The 18,690-nt window shown below is 44.5% G+C and overlaps 1 protein-coding gene across 31 annotated transcripts in view; it reads left to right on the top strand.

The window, feature by feature from the left end:
• tcf7l2 (transcription factor 7 like 2) overlaps nucleotides 1–18,453 on the top strand; it is an 85,693-nt gene extending 67,240 nt beyond the window's left edge. For 3 of the 31 annotated variants that reach the window (XM_015962619.3, XM_015962613.3, XM_015962608.3), the window contains 10 exons: nucleotides 1,722–1,854; nucleotides 3,672–3,774; nucleotides 4,579–4,665; nucleotides 8,155–8,280; nucleotides 8,387–8,549; nucleotides 8,643–8,750; nucleotides 11,857–11,905; nucleotides 12,579–12,629; nucleotides 13,461–13,533; nucleotides 16,155–18,453. In XM_015962619.3, the coding sequence (XP_015818105.1) occupies nucleotides 1,722–1,854; nucleotides 3,672–3,774; nucleotides 4,579–4,665; nucleotides 8,155–8,280; nucleotides 8,387–8,549; nucleotides 8,643–8,750; nucleotides 11,857–11,905; nucleotides 12,579–12,629; nucleotides 13,461–13,533; nucleotides 16,155–16,578 (1,317 nt within the window). In that variant the 3' untranslated portion in view covers nucleotides 16,579–18,453. Of the gene's footprint in view, nucleotides 1–1,721; nucleotides 1,855–3,671; nucleotides 3,775–4,578; nucleotides 4,666–8,139; nucleotides 8,281–8,386; nucleotides 8,550–8,642; nucleotides 8,752–11,842; nucleotides 11,906–12,578; nucleotides 12,630–13,460; nucleotides 13,534–14,112; nucleotides 14,186–14,654; nucleotides 14,717–16,154 lie in introns of those variants that run through there. The other 28 variants (XM_054749743.2, XM_054749740.2, XM_054749735.2 and 25 more) reach the window with 20 other exon arrangements.
• The last annotated feature ends 237 nt before the right edge of the window (nucleotides 18,454–18,690 follow it).

Raw genomic sequence — 18,690 nt, 5'->3', positions numbered from 1 at the left:
ACATTCTTTCACATCATTACCCGAGGGAGGAGCAGAGAGGAGGGAAGGAGGAGGTTAGGAGGTGCGGGATTTAGGGGGGGGGGTCTTCACACCGACTTTTGGTTGCCACCATGACCTCAATCACAATCAAACTTTTCTTTATTTTTCATCCCTCAGTTCTGGTATCGCAAACCAGATCTGGATACCAAATGTGTTTCTCAGTTTGTGTTTCTCTCTAAAGAAACCCCCCCCTTTTTCACACACACACACACACACACTTCACCCCGACACACAAACCCCGTCCGACCCACCTCCCTCTCCTACTTCCATAGCCCTTTCAGCTCAGGGCTGTGAATGAGTCCCAGGAGTCTCTCAGCCTCCCTGGAGTTCTGCTGGGGTTCATTAATCTTTCATTGGGACCACGGCAATAGGGAATGTCCCCCCTCGGCTCCGCTCTCTTTCTTCCACACACACACACACACCCAGCTTCCCCCATTACTACCACTGCTGTGAACGAGGTCTGGTTGGCCATGCTTGTTCCAACTGTGGAGATAGACGGCCTTGACCACCCGGTGAAAACACAGCTCTGAATGGACTGTTGGTGTTTCAGACCCTTTATGGACTCCAGTCACAACCAGTCTGGGCTGAGAATGGTTACTTTGCAGCATTAAACCCAGCTTGCATTTGTCTTGCCCTGGGCCTGCAGCTTTGCATTTGTATTGTCAATGAGCGTGGGGCAACTGTGCATCTTAAGCGTGCAGCCCCCCTGCCAACAGCTAGACCCATTAATGTTTTTCAAAGTCTTTTGGAAATGTGCCACAGTAGAGCCTTCGTTCCCTTTTTTTTCTTGCATGGTATAAAGTCACTAATGAGGGTGTGTGGCCCGTGTGAGAGGAGACCAAACACACATGCACAAGCAGCTTGGTGTCTTACTCCTCTCCCCCCCCCCTCCTGAACATATCATCCATGTTATGATAAGCCTGATTAGTGCTGCTTCTTTGACTGCCGAGGGCAGGATAAGGATGTGTGGGTAAAGAGGCGAGAGCAGCCTCAGCTACCAGCCTAATCTGGTTATCTCGTGTTCAGGGACTGTGTGTATTAGTCCCTGTCCCAGCCTGTCCCGATGAGAGGACCTGAGCTGTGGTTAACACGAGGGCCCTTGGCAGCACACCCCTAAAGCTCCCCTGTAATCTACTGGTAATTGAAAAAAAGGGGGCTCTGCACCACTTAGGAGCATAAAAAAAGATTACATAGCTAAAACTAATTTGGTAAAAATGCAGAAATGGATTTCCACTACTTAGCCCTTTATTACAGTAGTCCTATACCCTCCATGGCTTGGGCCCTGGGGGAATAGATGTGGCTGGGGGGGGGGGGGGGGGGGGGGCAGTGGGAGCTGCAAATGGCCGTAGATTTACACGTGCTGCCTTGATTTTGTGGTTTACAGATGATCGATTGCTTCACTGCAACTGAGGTTTAGAATCAAACTTCAAACCCAAGTGCGACCTGAAAACCCCACAAACCTCTCAGATTGTGTTACCGAATTCCCGTGTGATGCCGCAGAAGTGTTTCTAATTACAAACCTTGATATTTATGCTGTGGTTTGGTGGCTTGGCACCTCGAGGATACTCAGAATTTAAGAGCTCCTCTTTTTGAGAACTTTCGAGCTGCAACTCTTTAGCAGGCGCCTTGAGTCTCAGACCAAAACATTAAACCCTATTTCTTTGCATCTTTCTCTCTGACAGTCTAATAAGGTTCCAGTGGTACAGCACCCGCACCATGTGCACCCTCTCACGCCTCTGATCACCTACAGCAATGAGCACTTCACACCAGGGAACCCACCACCTCACCTACAGACAGACGTGGATCCCAAAACAGGTAAAACCCAACGCACTTTCCCATCCGTCAGTGTTTGGCACCTGATGTAGATGCTCAGGTAGCAGCAGTTGTCTGATAGCGACCAACACCCCATCAGGGCTTGGCACAATGGGTTTGAAAATGACTAAAAAGTCTCTAAGCTGATTCTCCAGAGGAAAATACAAAGAAATCATAGTTTTCACCAAAAGTCCTTGCAGGATAAATTCATGAATGCAAATTTTATTGTGAAAAATAATTTTTAATCTGAAAACAGAAACCTCCGTAGCTTGGGCTCTGGGGGAATAGATTTTCACGATTTTCTCGTGAATCCCAGAATTCACAAACGTTCTCAAACTCCCATCAGCACAAATGCAGTTGCTAAACACAAGGCGACCACTGAAGAGGAAGCTCTTTGGCCTGCTAAAGCTCCGTAAAGAACACAGATCAGGTTTGACGCAAGCTTTCATTAATCAAACCATTCAGCAACCTGTTGATTCTGCAGATCCAGGTCGAACAGTCAGATTTGACTTGGTACAAGCTCCTCCCACTAACACTTACAGACACATTTTTAGTTAATGTCGTTCATTTCTGTAAGCATCTTGACCCAGCACTTAGTTTTGTTAACTGTCATTCAGCCCATTCTTTTGGGGTTAATGTGTTTTCAGTTTGGTGAATTATTCTGTGCTTTCTCTGTGGTCTCTGGTGGATTCAGGCAGTGTTTTAGGTAATAATGTTCCCTTATTATGATGGCCCTTACAAAAGGGGAAATAATGTGCCAGCTGCTGTTTAATGTAGTGCATAATGGGGGCTGCTTAATTGGGCACAGTGTTTAATTAATTAATGAGTTATATTAGGTATTGAGCGCAGCTTGGCGATGGGATAATGTTCCCTGGGTTTTTCGTTTCCTTTTTTTTTTTTTTTTTTTTTTTTTTTTTTGTAGAAAATGGTATTCCAGGAAAGCTTGAGTACAAAAATCCTACATAGATCCATCTGGTGCTGCCTTGTTGGCCACACCTGTAACAACTGGAGTACAGAAATAACGCCCAGCTTCCCTCCCCGCTCTGCTTTCACACAATCCGTGTGTTCCTCGTTTCAAGCTCGTCTTGAGAGAGAGAGAGGAAGTTATTTTTACACCCGGCTCTGTTCAGGACCTTTTTCAAGGCGTTCGTTCGGGGCAGCTCGTTGATGCCGTTTCTTCGCCTGTCAGCTGCAGCAGAAAGTAGAGGCGCCGCTCTGGGTGCTGCGGTCGCTCGCTGATCTGTCCCTAAATTAGACTTCATTGTCACTGTTTGTCAGCGGGGAACACAAACACAATCCGCTGATGCCTTTACGTCAAACCTGGGGATTATTCGAATGAACAGAATCAGCTGACCCACATATATGAAGCTTGTGATGGTTTGTAAACTTCTGCTAACGAGTGTTTCACGTATACGTCAGGTAGCCAGGGAAAGTCAGCCGGCAGACTGGGTGCTATCCCGTTATTGGCAGCGCTCTGATCACAGGGACAGCTTTTTAATTAAAACGCTTTGTTTTTCCCCCACTTCTAAACCTCAGTCATTTTATATCATTAATCTGCAGATTTGCCAGACAAACGTGACAAGAATCATGTCGGTGTGTTCTCCTCACTCTTCTACCCTCTGCCTCTTCCAACACATTGTGCCGCCTCAAAGGCCTTTGATCAGGAAGTGTGATTTAGCACCGCGTACATGCGTGCAACAAGCCCTCCTCCTCCTCTTCCACCCATCTGCACTCCTGTGATGTCTGCCCCATTCAGATGTGAAACTCAACAAAAAAATGATTTCTGTCTCTGTCCACTTCCTCTTCTGCTCCTTCCACAGGAATTCCGAGGCCTCCTCACCCGCCAGATATATCTCCTTATTACCCGTTGTCACCTGGCACTGTCGGCCAGATCCCCCATCCGCTAGGATGGTTAGTACCACAGTAAGCAACCTTTTTTTATTATTATTATTCCTCCATTTATATTCTCTTGTGAGCACTGTGTCTAGCATGTATATGATGCATGAAAACATCTGCACTAGAGCGGGTCGCCTCATTGGAAGCCACGTCCTGGACCAGAACCGAGGCGTTCTTATCCGAGCCTCCTTTTGCTATTTTGTGGCAAATACCATTTCACATGTCTGTGTTCGGTTCAATTAGAGTAATGAACTGTGATTGCTTGTATTTTACCCACAATTCCTCATAGGGACTCTCCCCTGGTAACTCTTGTCAACACTTGTTAATATGACAAAAGGCTACAAATTAAGCTCTGTTAATTTAATGTTTTCTCGCCGCGATCTAAATACCGAGAGAGGCCCTGAGCGCAGTCACGGCGCCCTTTGATTTGCTGCACTTTATTTTGGTATAAATTTACATTCATTATTGTTTGTCTTTGGATGTGTAGACCTCAATTAGCGTGATGGCTCCATTAAAGGGACCCGCGCTTCGTCTTTAATTATCACAACAAAACACCTAGTTCCAGCTCTGGGAGGAACGGGGCTCCACTTCGTCGACACAGAGCGAAGGGTTATGAAATTTAATTAGCCATCGCTATCAAGATTTGTGGCATTTAAATTGTTCAGAGTTTTCCTCCCTTTGATCTGCGCTCTGCAATCCCCTAGATTTTTGTCCTGATCAAATGAGAATAAAGAGGCCCACGGTGGGGAGAAGTGAGAGACAGAGGGCTTTGGCTCCTTCTCTTCCGTCAACCTTGTTCTCTTACCTTTTCTTCTTTCTTCCTCTTCGTAGGCAAGGTCAACCTGTTTATCCAATCACAACAGGGGGGTTTAGACACCCCTACCCAACTGCGCTCACTGTCAACGCATCCATGTCAAGGTGAGTTGAGCCTAAAACATTAAAAACACACACACACACACACACACACACACACACACACACACACACACCCTTCCTCCTCACTCATTCTGGTTGGGGTTTGTCTGACACTGTTGGCGAGCAGAAACTTCTCCCTTAAGGAGAGCTTGCATTCCCCATCCGTGCGTTCAAAAGGCCAATCCTCCAGCGTAGGAGCTCCAGCTAGCATGCTCAAATATTAATTATATTTATCATTTCCTAATGAGGCCCCTGAAGAACATTTACCCCCACTGCATGTCAGGCGGTTCTGAAATGAGCCGGGGCGCGTCCTCGCTGAGAGTCTGAGCAGCCAAACTGATAAACAAACGGCGGCACTTTGAAGGTGACAAGATGATGTAAGCCGACACTTGGCTGGTGCTTTGGTCCAGCCCATTAGGGTCTAGTTCAAGTGCTGCTGTGGACGGTAGTGCCCCCTTGGGGGTGCAGTGTGTGCGTGTTGGTCAGTTTTGTCTCTTATTGTTCCCTTGAGGAACACGTGTCCCTTATATAGTCCAGGATGGGATCGTAATTAACTTCGGGTGCCTGAAGGCCAGTGGTTTTTGAGTCTGGGGCAAGTCAAAAAAGCTATGCGCACACACACACGCACACACACACACACACAAAACAAACCTCTCACTCTTTGCCTTCCTCCCTCCCCCTACATGCCCCTGCAGCAGGGGACTCCACCATAGAGCTTAGGGATGAAGCCGAGCTGTAATTTAATTACAGCCTGATTGGGAAAGCAGATCCTCAGGGCATCCTTTTTGGACCTCTGTGACAGTGATGGATCATGTATGCATGGAGGCACCAGTTGGGGGATGAATATGTATATTTTCTCCAAATTGCAGCTCTGAAAACGAGCAACGCTGACTCAGTTCATGTCCTCCGAAACAAGGTGCTTTTCCTGAATGGTTCTTTGCGATCGGAGATGCGTGTTCTGTCCAGACGTTGGCATCTGGCAGCTGCTCCCAGCCAACCGGAGCTTTAAGCGGCTGCTAATTTGGCCCCTTAATGACAGTGTCTACCATGTGATCATCTTGTTTCCAGTGCAGCTAATTGAATATATGGGCTGGGTTGTTTGGGAGGGTGTGTAAGGGGGACTGACCATGGGGAAGAGCTAATGCCCTGTGATGAGGACCCTAATTGAATTAGTATAACTGAATACATGGAGCGCTCTGGGAGATCTCCAGAGAATGGGAGGGGTTTTAGCACGTCGCCCCACCCTCAAACGACCAGGCTAGTGTAGAAAATGTGAGCTGCTGACAAAAATCCACTAACTGTTGGTCTAATTGTATCAGCAGCATAGCAGGCTCCTTTCATACATAGCCTTCAGCTAGTTGGGTGTGTTCAAAGGCAGGACCAGACTGTTGTGATGGCTCTGGCGATTCTTCAGCTGACTGACTGGACGAAATCTCTCAGAAAAAGACATCCAGGTCTTGTACTCCTTGTTAGGAGTTAGGTCTTCACAACGGGCCTCGTATGTCCGTCCCCTGTGCAGTAACCAAATCAGGGATCAACGCTGCCAACTCACCGCCCCTCTATGAGCACCTTACCACCTATTAAAAAATGCATTCCTGGATAAAAGCAGAGGGGGAAAAGAGCAAAGGTACGTGGAGAAAAGCAAATGAGAGACATTATTTTGATAACGGGGTTGGAGATGGTGCAAGTTCCCTGCACCGTGTGTGTACGTGGGACAGGTGGGTGGATGTGGAGGCCATTTTGCCCCTTCTGCTGAAGCCTGGCCTTTGATATGTTCTCCTGTCATGCTGCTCCCTCTCCTTCCTTGGGAATGGGGAGAACTGCAACGGCCAGATCATTATACATTAAACAAGCGCGGGGGCTACTGCTTCGCACGGGCAATTAAATGGCGCTGGCTGATGCTGGGCTTGCTGTGCCAGTGACCCATTCCCATAACGCCCCCCCTCAGCCTCTTTACTCCACCCCGCCAGCCATTCTTACCTTTCAGATTGAGACATAGAAGCCCCAGGGTGGGCAGGTAGGTGGGGGTCTCCTCTGCTTCCACCGCTCTGTGTTGCCTAAATTGGTCCGAGCCGACGCTCGCTTCCTGATGAGCCCGATGATGATGATAATGCCCCGACGCTTCAAAGGGATGGCCGTCATGTTTTAACCATAACCCGGGCCACGCTGTGGCAGCAGGACGAGGGGAGGGACAGTGAGGAGAAAGCGGAGAAGGGTGGAGGTGACGAGGGGACAAGGAGGAGTAGAGAAGAAGAAGAAGAAAAAAATGGATCTTGGAACAGAGGAAATTTTAACAAGTGTACAGAGAGAGAAGGAGGGAGGGTGAACGGGGAGAAAGGAAATGGAGCGAGTGAAGAAAATGCTGCCTTAATGATGGGCGATATGTAGCCACTGCCGCCGAGCTCCCCATCAACGGATGACATGGCACAAACACCAGTGTGTCAGTGATGAAGGGAGAAGAGGGGAAAGGAGAAAAAGAGGAAAAGAGTTTGAGGGGGGAGCGCTGGTACTCCCCTGAGATGGCCTCCAACTGAAACTAGTTGTTCCTGGCGAGTTTATCCTCATCATTATATTCTGGCTCGGAGCCATGCAGCCAGACACAGCCGGATAATGAGCTGCTTTAACAAAAAAAAGAATGATTCCTTCTTTTTTTCCCCTTCTCCTTCATCCTTCTCTCTTCTCTTAAATTTGTGTGTGGTCACATGGAACCAGTGCCTTTAAACATACACATATGTGTTCAGATAATTAGTCTCACACACACACACACACACACGCTGCTCTGGTCAGAGAAATCATCCCTTAAATGAGGGGTTCTGGCCTCGGTGATTGGAACAGTTAAAGATTACGAAACAATGATGGGAGTGAAGAGTTGTGAGGATAAAAATGTCAGTGATGCTGACGGTGCTGAAGTTGCAGAAACGAGTGGAAGGATGCAAACAGGAGTGATAGCTCCACAGTTTCACCTGCTTAGCCATAGTTCTAAATAAGAAAGAGCCGCTATATCGATCTAGAATCAGGACTGCGGCGTCGCCAATGTCTTCGTTTGGAACTTAAACATCATTAAAGGACAAAAACGTTACATCCATGTTGCTTGTAATCATCCCGAGAGCTTTATTCAACACAACGCCAAAGAAAACACACCTATTGAAGATTTTATTGTGTATTTGTTGTACTTGTGTTTAATTTTGATAGATGTGGTGATTATTCTTGTGTCTTGTACCTGTGTAAGCCATCCAGGCTCGACTTCTGTGTCATGATGAACACAGAAGTCAAGCCTTGGACATTTTTCCTGTTTGCATGTGCAAACGTGTTTACGTGTGTTTGCTGTTGGGACTAAATGCTGATTCCATTTCTGTTAACGACTAAACTGTATTCTGATGTAGAAAAGAAAAATGGAATCTTGTTCTAGCTGCTAGGTCTTGTTGTTTGTGCTCCATCTTCTCATTTCACCCGTGTCCATTCTGACGATTTACACAGTCTTCTGTCCTCCAGGTTCCCCCCACACATGGTGCCCCCCCACCACAGTTTGCACACCACGGGCATCCCTCACCCGGCCATCGTCACACCCAACGTCAAGCAGGAATCCTCCCACAGCGACATAAGCTCTCTCAACAGCTCGTGAGTTAACCTTCTTAACTTGGGTCATTTTTCATTTGTTTTTGTAGTTTTGGGGGGGGGCATCCTGCTCATCTCGCTGCCTTCTGTCCCACCTTAAAAAACACAGGAAACAGTCGGATGCGAAAAAGGAGGAGGAGAAGAAGAAGCAGGTCCACATAAAGAAGCCTCTGAATGCCTTCATGCTCTACATGAAGGAGATGAGGGCTAAGGTGGTGGCCGAGTGCACGCTGAAAGAAAGCGCTGCCATCAACCAGATCCTAGGGCGAAGGGTAAGTCTGAGATGCTGTCAGACGTTTGGTTTAGTTCTGGTCCAAACCTGATGGGATTCTGATTAAACGCCTGAGCTGCTTGTCATCTCACAGTGGCACGCCCTATCGCGGGAGGAGCAAGCCAAGTACTACGAGCTGGCCAGGAAAGAACGACAGCTCCACATGCAGCTTTACCCCGGCTGGTCAGCACGAGACAACTATGTAAGTTTTTAGGTTTACAAGTTCTAACAGCCTGTTCTTCCACCCTTTCACTGGTCTCAGGCGTACAGGTGGTCCAAAGTGGCAGATCCGTCTGAAACGTGCCTCTGAGCCTTCATCAGAACTCACCTTTTCACTGAACCAGTTAGTGCTGTGTCTCATACGGCACGGATGAATGCAGATTAGAACAGAAGTAGCTCGGAGACTCGCGTCAAGTCAAACAAGCCGATACTGTGTTGTCGTTTTTCCACATGGATAGCTGAACCTTCACCAAACTTCTGTGTTCTACAGAGCTGCCTTCTGCAGGCATGTTTGGGTGTTTTTGCTGCTAAATCAAAGCAGCATCAGTAACTGAAATTCAGGTCCACTTTATTTATGTGGTGGAGTTTCCTGTGGGGCTGGAGGTGAGATGTTCTAGTGAACTTGAGTACTTGGTTGATAAATGTTAACTTGTTTTTGCATCCTGTAACATTTTTACATGAGTGAGTTTTATTCATTTTAGTCTGCGGTCAGAAAACGGATCCATGAAATGTACGTCTTTGGCTCTGAACAAGAGGATGCACCATCCTTTTTACACATTTCAAACTTTTCTCACAACCTTGTTGTTTTGATTTAGTTATTAAACGATTTACAGACATACTAGGCTACTTTTTCATATTGTAAAATCATTTTCTTGAGCAGTATGTGCTAAAACAAGGTTACAAGGTTAATGAAGTCACTCAGACCCCCCCCTGCTCTCTGTGGCAAGAATACTGCATTCCGAACTTCAGAGTGACAGGTCGCTTTGCTGGGAAAATTGGAGCTGACATAGCTGGCGCTGCAGTCTAGTACCACCATGTTTCCTGCATGTTTTAGATCATAAGCACATCTGATTTGTTTTCTTCAGTGATGACCCTCTCCTGTAGAAACTAATGAAGGCTGGGGAGATGTTTCAGCTGTTAGATTAAGGTGGTAAAAAGACGAACGCACAGCAAGTTTCATTTTCGGTATGACCACAGAGAATTAATAACAAACACTAGGGGGTACCAAAAGCAAGCAAAACTGTGAAGTGTGCCATTAACTAAAATGGAACCAGTAAAAACTAGAGGTGCTTCCATTTTGGTTTTAAGGGGGAGGACAGAGTTCCCTTTTGTGCACAGATCTTAACTTCAAAAATCTATTTTGATCAGTCCTGAATAATTTTTAAAAGCTATAAATTGTTTTTCTTTTGTTTGTTTCTGATTAAGATGTTCCATCCGAGAGATTAGAGATGGTGGGTTCACAAACTGGGAAATTATAGCATTTTTTTAATTGCTGCTTGGTAATGGTACATTCAGGGATTGAAAACAAAATCTGATTTTTGAATTGCCTGATCGTCAGTTGAGTCAGTCATGCTGAACAATGGCTGATTCCAACCACCCAACAATGATTGGTTCACCTTGAGTAAATTCTGATGTCCATGCAACTCCTGTGGTTTCATACATCAGCATCACCCTCACAGTTCCCTTTTTGCTAACCAACTCAGACTGAAATGGATCAGTGAGGCAGTATTCCGTTTTATTTTATGGACGCATGAGTCGTTGGTCAGTGTTCTAGCTAGACCCATTTCATTGGTGATCGACAACTGTGAACAATTTTTTTTACTGTGATGTAGGCATGGATGGTCTGATGGTATTAATCATGGAAAAACTCAAATCTGTTAAAGATTTACCAAACGTTTTGGCTTTCTGCTAACATTTCCGTAGCAAGGCATATGTTACCAAATGTTGCTTGGTTGAACCAAACAAACATGGCTAAAAGGTTTAAGGAACAACAAATATATAATGATAATACAAATAGCTTCAACCCATAATGCACTACTTTTGCCTTTTCATTTAATGTTTTTTTTTTATTTGCATAATTATAATAAAAATGCTCTCTAAGTTACATCTTTTAAAGCTTTATTTGAGTTTTGGAGATGATTTAAAACCTAAACCTGATGTTCTGTGACCTACAGTGGGGTCCTCAACCCAGCCTTTGATCTCAAATGATTTATAGGATACACCATATCTGTTCAAGTCTGTACAAAACTGTTATGTGGCCTAAAAGCTTCATGTTTTTATGTTTTTACTAGGAAAACTGTTTGGTTGAACAGTTTACACTATTTAGAAACCTTGAAGAAAAAATTCAGCATAAATCATAATAAAAATGGAATCTGACTGGTAATCGGTAATGAACTCTGTTATATTTGCAATTTATCCATATTAGAACACATTAATTTGTTTGACCTTAAAGTTCTTTGATAAAGATCAGCTTCAAGCTTCAGAAAAATCGTAAACCAGAATTAGCAAAGAAAACTAAAATCGCTACGTTTAGTTTAAATCAGACGTACGGTATCGACAGTCACTAACTACATTAGTTTAAATCAGACGAGGTTTTCTATTTGAATACCCTTTTAACCCTCCCACTGTCCTAATGGGTGTGACCCCGCGAGGAAAGTTGACCATTGAGCAGGATTGATGGTTTATCCCTTGAGGTCCACGTGGCAGGGGTGAGATGGTGCTCACTCCTTACCCCTTCCACGTGGACCCAAGGGATAAACCATCAACCCTGCTCAATGGTCAACTTTCCTCGCGGGGTCACACCCATTAGGACAGTGGGAGGGTTATAGCTGTGTTTTTGTATTTAACGGAGATGGTTTGTGCATCCTGAGCATTTTGCTGTGATCCATAAGAGCCAGATTTTCAGATTTGTTCAGTTCTTAGATGAAGCTGACCACAGGAGTCCTCCGTGAGTAGCCTCAGAGAAATCATTCTTGTAAAGCAGAAGTGTGTCGAGGTGTCTGCGTGTTCACAGAAGAAAAAGATTACAGAGAAAAGAAGAGCAGAGAAAGAGACCGAAAACAGAGAGAGGAGGGAGTATTGTTGTCTGGCCTGCAGTGGCTGTTACAAACCGGAGGGCAAACACAGGAGAGGAGAGAAAAGCACAAGGCAGAGAAAGAATGAATGAATGAATGAATAAATAAGTAAACACAAAGATGAGTCCTATTCTCTGTTTCATGTTTGGGGCATTCTTGCAATATAATAACTAAGGTTCCTGTCTGTGTCTATTCTTTTTTTTTCTTTCTATATTTTTGGCGGCTAACCAACAGGGGAAAAGGAAGAAGAGAAAAAGGGAAAAGCAGCAAGCAGAGAGCAATGGTAAGTGAGCTGCAATTATCTCTCATATTAGAAGAGTCCCATCATGTGTCAGGCAGATGTGACATGTTACAAGATAAAAGTCGAGCTCGTTTTTCTTTCTTTTTTCTTTTTTTTATTGTGCCTGGCTTCTTTCCCTCATTTCTTGGTATAGTCATGTTACCAAATGCAGTGTTTAAATGGTAGCATTGCTTGTTCACCCCCAGCTCTCCCTAGCTAATATTAACTGAATATGCATGACCCCCCACAGTCCCCCTCTGCCCTGGCTCTTAGCCTCCTGGTATTTTGATACGTGTTTTTAAGAAGTTGAAGCATTGTGAGATCCATTAACTTTGACTGTGTGTGTGTGTGCCCCATATTGTATTGCCTGTTCCCTGCAGATCGCCTTCAGTACTGTACTTTGTGCATGTGACTGTGTGTGTGTGCGCGCGTGCGTGCATGTGTGTGTGTGTGTGTGTGTGTTGTTGCTTGCTTCCATGCATGCTTTATTAAAACCAAATCACTCACATCTTAAAATTAAGGAGGTTTGCTTGATTCTGTGATTTATTTGGTTTATTTTTCCATCCCTACTCTGATCATCATGTCAGGAGCTGTGCCGACCTGTTTGTGTATTTTTACGCTCGTTCTGGTGACGGATTTCTTCTTGAAGGCCTCTATCTCTTCTTTTTTTTTTCAGAACACAGAGAATATTTTCCAAACCCTTGCCTTTCACTCCCTCCGATTACAGGTGCTAATGTCATTTTGAGTATTAAATCACTAACTGTTTATCTCATTGACTTTCTTCTCTTTTTATTTGTAATACTGTATGTGCAGTATGGGACAGGTTTAAACTGAAACCTTTTATGCTCCTTTTGCTTTGTTTGCTGCTTCCCCTTTCTTAAAACGTCGCTGTTGTCCATCCGACTCTACAGCTAGACTACGTTTCTCTTTACTTTCGGCTAAATCTAGACGCAATGTGCATGAGGGACTGAGGAAATACAGATTATGGTGAAGTAAAAGGTGCAACGTCAGGTTAAACCTCCTTAATCTGTAAGCTATGGTAGCTGCGCTTGTGCCTGTAGGCCTGCATGAGTCTGGCCCTGATTTTTAAACAAAAACAAACGCCTCTACTCCAATGAAACCTGGATTCAAACACCTCGTCCTGCTCCATGTTTCTGATAGTAACACAAATCAGACCGAGTGGAGGTGTTTGATGCCAGGATCCCTCTTCGGGTCTTTAATCCTCCCCCCAGCTAGGACTAAATCCTGCTGCTAGTTCTGCCACAGCATAGTGGACCGATAGCATCTAACAGCAAATTAATCCTGCATTTGCTCCTTTTATATCCTCTCAACCAAATCCTGCTCCTCTGAGTTTAGATCACGTGATCTGATTTATCTGCATGCATTTTGATTGGACTAATTTCTACAGTAAAAAAGGTTTTGAGGGAATTTCTTTCTTCATAGATTCACTGTGACCTTGTTTTATTTTTAAATATTCTTCGATATTTATCTTGATTTCCTTATTTCACTGGTTCTAATCCTCCTCTTTGCTGGCTTCCCTTCCTTGTTGCGGCGTCAGACCTGAGCGCTCCTAAGAAGTGTCGAGCGCGCTTTGGGCTTGACCAACAGAATAACTGGTGTGGCCCGTGCAGGTGTGTATGGTGTGTGCTTGCACTGGCCAGGGCCAGGTGAAGGCTGGGTATACAAATCTGTACGCTGGGACTTCCTCCTCTCCTGTCCTCCGCTCTGTGCTGCTTCCCTTCCTCCTCGCCTCCTTCCCTTGTCTGTCCCGCCAGGCCGTCGTGACCTCTCAGCTTCCTCGAGCCACGCCCTGCCGGTCTGTCTCTGGGTTTTCGCTCACTGATTTGAACTTCTTGTTCTGGGGTGGGGGAGAAGTGCATTAACAGCAAATTGTGGAGTGTTAGTGGGAGTGGATGGTGTATTTGTGTGAGTGAGGATAAATCTGCGGGGGTTTCATTTGCAGGACGCAACAGTAAGTTCTGAACTGGCAGGTCGGGGCTCGGAGTATCTGGAGTCTGATGGCTTGGCTAATCTGGAGGTTATCCTAGTGTTTGCCAGCCTACATCTAAGCCCTAGCCACTTTGTTTTTGTCTGTGCAATGACGTGTACATTTTCTTTGTTTTTTTTTCTTTCTTTTTTTTTTGTCTGTTTCTGTTTTTCTTTTTTTTCTCGTCTCTCTGTGTGTTTGTGTCTTCCTCTTTGGCTAACAGATGCAAATACCCCAAAGAAGTGTCGTGCCTTGTTCGGGCTTGACCAGCTGAGTTTATGGTGCAAACCATGCAGGTATAAAACTGCTGTAGTACCAATCAGAGGAAAGACATCCACACTTTTGTTTGATTTCTCCTGTGATCATTGGCTCTCAATGTCTTACTGAAACCCGCCTCCATCGGTGTGCTGACGGGTGAAAAACTACTTTTCTTCCTCACTGCTCCTCTAAATTCCTGCTCTTTTCCTCGTTGAACTCAGTTCAAGCCCTGTGGCAGAAAATGGATTTCAAAATCAAACTTTTCCAGATGTAAAATCTAAATTTCCTCATGGATATATTAGAAAATGTCCTTCCTGAAATCCATTTTTTGTCCAAACGTCTGATAATTCCCACCCATTTTTGATGTCATGTATGTCCTAATTGGCTAGTGTAATGCTTACAAATTTAGCCCTGCTTCCTCTGAGGGCCTATTCAGTGACACTCTTTTCTATGCCCTCTTCCTCCTCCTTCTCCACCTCTTCTTCCTCTTCAATAACCCTTACTTAGTCCCTACCTGTTGTCTTTCTGTTCTGACACAAGCAGTCTTTGAATTGGGAATATTTTCATGGTAGGTATTTGTTTCTGCTAAATAAACCCCTTCTCTGTGTCTGCACCCATCACATTTCTGCTCTTTCATCTGCATCGTTTTATCCAAGCGTGCTCCCGGTTGGGCTCGGGATCGAATTTTCAGAGTTCAGTTTTTGTTAGACGGATCCCAGTTTTCATTCTAACCCAGACAGGATCAAAACAGAGATTTTTTTTCTTGCAGAACAGCCGTTATCATGAGATCAAAAGGCTGAAAAGTGCTGTAATTCCACCAGAGAGGTTAAAAGTTCTCTATGGGCTCCGTTTCCTAAAAGATGCATCTGGTGAAATCTCCCCTGAGAAGGAGAATCAATAGCATACACCGGCACATACTATAAATCAATATGTCTGTTAAAAAATGGATATTGGCTCATTTGTAGCAGTTTGACGGACAGTTATGGAGACCGTGATGAGTGCGTAGCGGCAGAACGGTTTTAGATTCCCGGTCGATGCTGTGCGACGTCCTGAGCTTGCAGTACCTGTGCAGGCTGCACTTTAAAAGCCCATCTTCACCACTTTCCTGCTCCTCATCAGAAACGCATGCCTGTCTCTCACCCAGCATGTGGTCAAGTGGGAAAATTCTCATCCCTGCTCCTTCTCATCCTCTGCATATATGCTCTCTGCATTTATGACCAAGAACCGCAGGTTTTCTGTTGTTTACTGCGTCGTCCCGGTAAGGCTCTAATGCCCCGTGGCCTCTGGCTTGGCTCTGATAAAACTAAAGGAAAGGGTTGGGAAGGGGGGGGTGGAGGTCACAGGCAGGGTCATAGCAAAGATGAGGGAAGCTGAGATCTCCCTCCTCGACCAAATCTGAACACAGTCACCACAGATAACTCCTCCTCATTCCCTTGTTTCATTCATCGCTCTCCAACGGGCCTGACCCTAGGACTCAGCATGCAGCGGTGGTGGGATGGGGGGCTCGAGGCAGAGATGTAAACATGATGCCTTGACCCCTCACACAAACGTACACTTGTGTCCGAGGGGCAGATCCAGGCTAGTGGGGATCTCCGTGGCTTCACATCCAGACTTCTGGGAAGAGGAGGGTGGTGGAGGTAAAAGAACGAGGCAGGACTAGATCATTTTAGAAGAAAGGAGTTTAAATTCAGAGAGCAAGCATCACTTCTAATCTTTTGTCATCATCTCTGTGTGTGTGTGTGTGCACTTTTCATTCCTCTCCTGCTTCCTGTTCAGATGCTTCACCTCTGATCTTTCCGTAATGTCTGTCCCGGTCTGACGGCTTAGCGTCTCTTTCCTTCCAGCACCAGATATACACTTAAATGCACCTCATTCGTCATGATTCATGTTTTGTTGATTCCTAAAGATAAAGGTGTATTTAAGTTGTAATCGGTGCCAGAAGGCCACCAAGTTTAAAGATCTGATGCTAAAAGATCCTCTGTTTTTTTTTCTCGCCTTGTTCCTCAGGAGAAAAAAAAAGTGCATTCGCTACATCCAAGGTGAAGGCAGCTGCGCCAGTCCTCCCTCTACGGACGGAAGCTTACTAGACTCCCCCCCATCCTCCCCTTCCTCCGTGGCTCCCTCCCCTTCCTCAAAAGAGTCCAAACCTCAGACTGAACAAATGCAACCTCTCTCACTGACTATGAAACCGGCCCACCAGTCACTCCATCCCCCTCACCTCCTGGCTGGGCCTCCACCACCATCGGTCACGGCCGGCAAAACGCCCGGCGCCTCCTCCCACAATGGAGCCCTGGAACACAGTGACGTCTCGTCCTCACGGCAACCGGGCTCCTCGATGGCACGGCCTTCGTCATCGCTGTGTCACTCCCACTCGCTCCTCCCCTCTACGGCCCCCCAGCCTCTGTCGCTAGTGACCAAGTCTATAGAATAGTCTTCTCCTGTTTTTTAGCTTCACACACACACACACACACATCTTTTAAGGTCCTCTCTTTGCTATATCGTTCACTAGCCATTTGTTGTGTTCTCTTTGCGTTTCTGTGCCGCGAGGCTTTGAAATTTTAGCTTTTGTTTTATTAAAGTTCATTGGTCAATATTTGACCCCTCATTATTGAAAAAAGTATAATAATTATAAAGAAATGATACAAGGAGCTGTAGTATAGCTTTGTGAATCTGCCAAAATTTTTATGAATTATTTTGTTTTTATTTGTTGAACAGTGCAAACAGAAAAAGCTTATCTAGATCCACTTGGAAATGTTTAAAAAACGGATATAAAAAGGTAGATTATTCAGTGAGCCCTTATTTCCCTTGAAAGAGTTGGTTCTCCTTCTTTATTTGTATTAAATACGAGCTCGCGAACCAATCATTCAACATCCATTTGAACTCTTGGAGGGCACGAGGCTGTACGGCAACACCTCTGAGGAACAAACTTTTATCTTGTGATGTTACTTGGTTGTTTAAATGTACAGAATATCGGGGGTGGGGGGTGGGGGTGGGGGTGTTAATGTGTTAAATATGCATTCTTCCACTGCGTTGTCTTTATTTTATTTTAATTTTTGTTTTCTTTGTTGTTTACCTTTGGGGGCGGAGTCAGGCAAGTTTGGGCGAGCTTGAGGGAGGGGTTGGGTGGGAGGGTTTGAGGAATAAAAATTCAAAAATGTCACAACGCTAGGACCAGTAGTATTTATTGCTTTAGAGATTGCTCGTTGTATCTTGTATGTGTCTCTTTTTTTCCCTCTTGATACATTGTACAAATATTTTTTCTTAAACGACTATATGAAATGATCCATTTTTACTAAAGCGAACCTTTTCTTATTGATTTCTTACTTTTTTCCTTTTTCTTTCCCTCGCTTAAACACCCGGATTCCACTCGGTGTACCATGTAGATCTCATGAACAGAAGTATGCACAACTTCATTTCAAGGAATGCGTCTAAAAGCCATTTTACAAAAAGGAAAAGAAAAGAAAACTTGAAACCAGGCAGTGGGTACCGCGTCTTCAGTAGGTGGAAAAGTGTCTAAAGCCCTTCTTTTTTATTGCACAGTCACATCGCTCGGACTGTAGATTCGTGTACAGATTTTCCGTGCCAAATTTTGTGATAATTTTCTGCCCCATCTCCCTTCTAAAAAGGTAAAAAAAAATAATTAAAAAAAAAACAAACAAAAAAAACACCCCCACCATGCTGTAGGGATCTTTTTTGTTTTGTTGTTGTTTGTTTTTTCTTTTCTTTTGATACCATTCTTTGCTGTGACGTTACATAGATTGCTATGTATGTAGTATAAATGTTGCTATAACAAATGTGTTTGGTAGCAAATTGTCAAATATTAAAATTTAAACTTAATAAAAAGACGGACATCATACTGTATAAACCCACAAGGGCCAAATTATGTATATTAGGAGGTTCATAAAAAAACTTATTAAATACAAAAAAATACACAAACTGCCACTTTTAAGTACACTACTACATATAGGTAGATAGAAAAAATAGGCATGTTGATGTTGCAAAAGGCTGTAAAAAAGCTACAAGAGAATCATCCACTCGGTGCCATTGTAGTTGACATGACACGACTGTAATCTGTCGATTTCTTCTCTGGTTTATTAAGATGCTAATGATAAATAGTTTGAATGTTTCCTTAACGGCTGTGATGTTCCTGTTCTATTTTATGCTCTTATCTTTTTCGTTTGTTTGTTTTTTCCTGTTATTTTAAATGGTTCTAAAACCATGTTTTTGTAATGAATAAATGATTATGCTGTACAGTCTCTGTAGCATGCAGTTCTGTATTAATAAAAGCAACTTAGTATGTGCAAAACTCTGGGAATGTTCTTTATTAATGGGCAGAGGCTTGATCGCTGAACTTGTATCTATTTAATTTGTCTATTGTTGTTCAATGAGTAGAAGCTACTCTGAATACCCCTCCTCCCTACCCCCATTCAACAATAGACAGCTACAGCTTATAAGCTTGACTCTCCCATTTTGCAGTCAGAATTGACAAAGCTCTTCGGATGAGAGGTGAAATGTCTTCAAGAAACAAAAGAAGTCCAGTTGC

Source organism: Nothobranchius furzeri, chromosome 16 (assembly GCF_043380555.1).
Source record: "Nothobranchius furzeri strain GRZ-AD chromosome 16, NfurGRZ-RIMD1, whole genome shotgun sequence".
In the NCBI taxonomy this organism is placed as follows: domain Eukaryota; kingdom Metazoa; phylum Chordata; class Actinopteri; order Cyprinodontiformes; family Nothobranchiidae; genus Nothobranchius; species Nothobranchius furzeri.
This window is presented reverse-complemented; position numbering and strand designations above follow the sequence as displayed.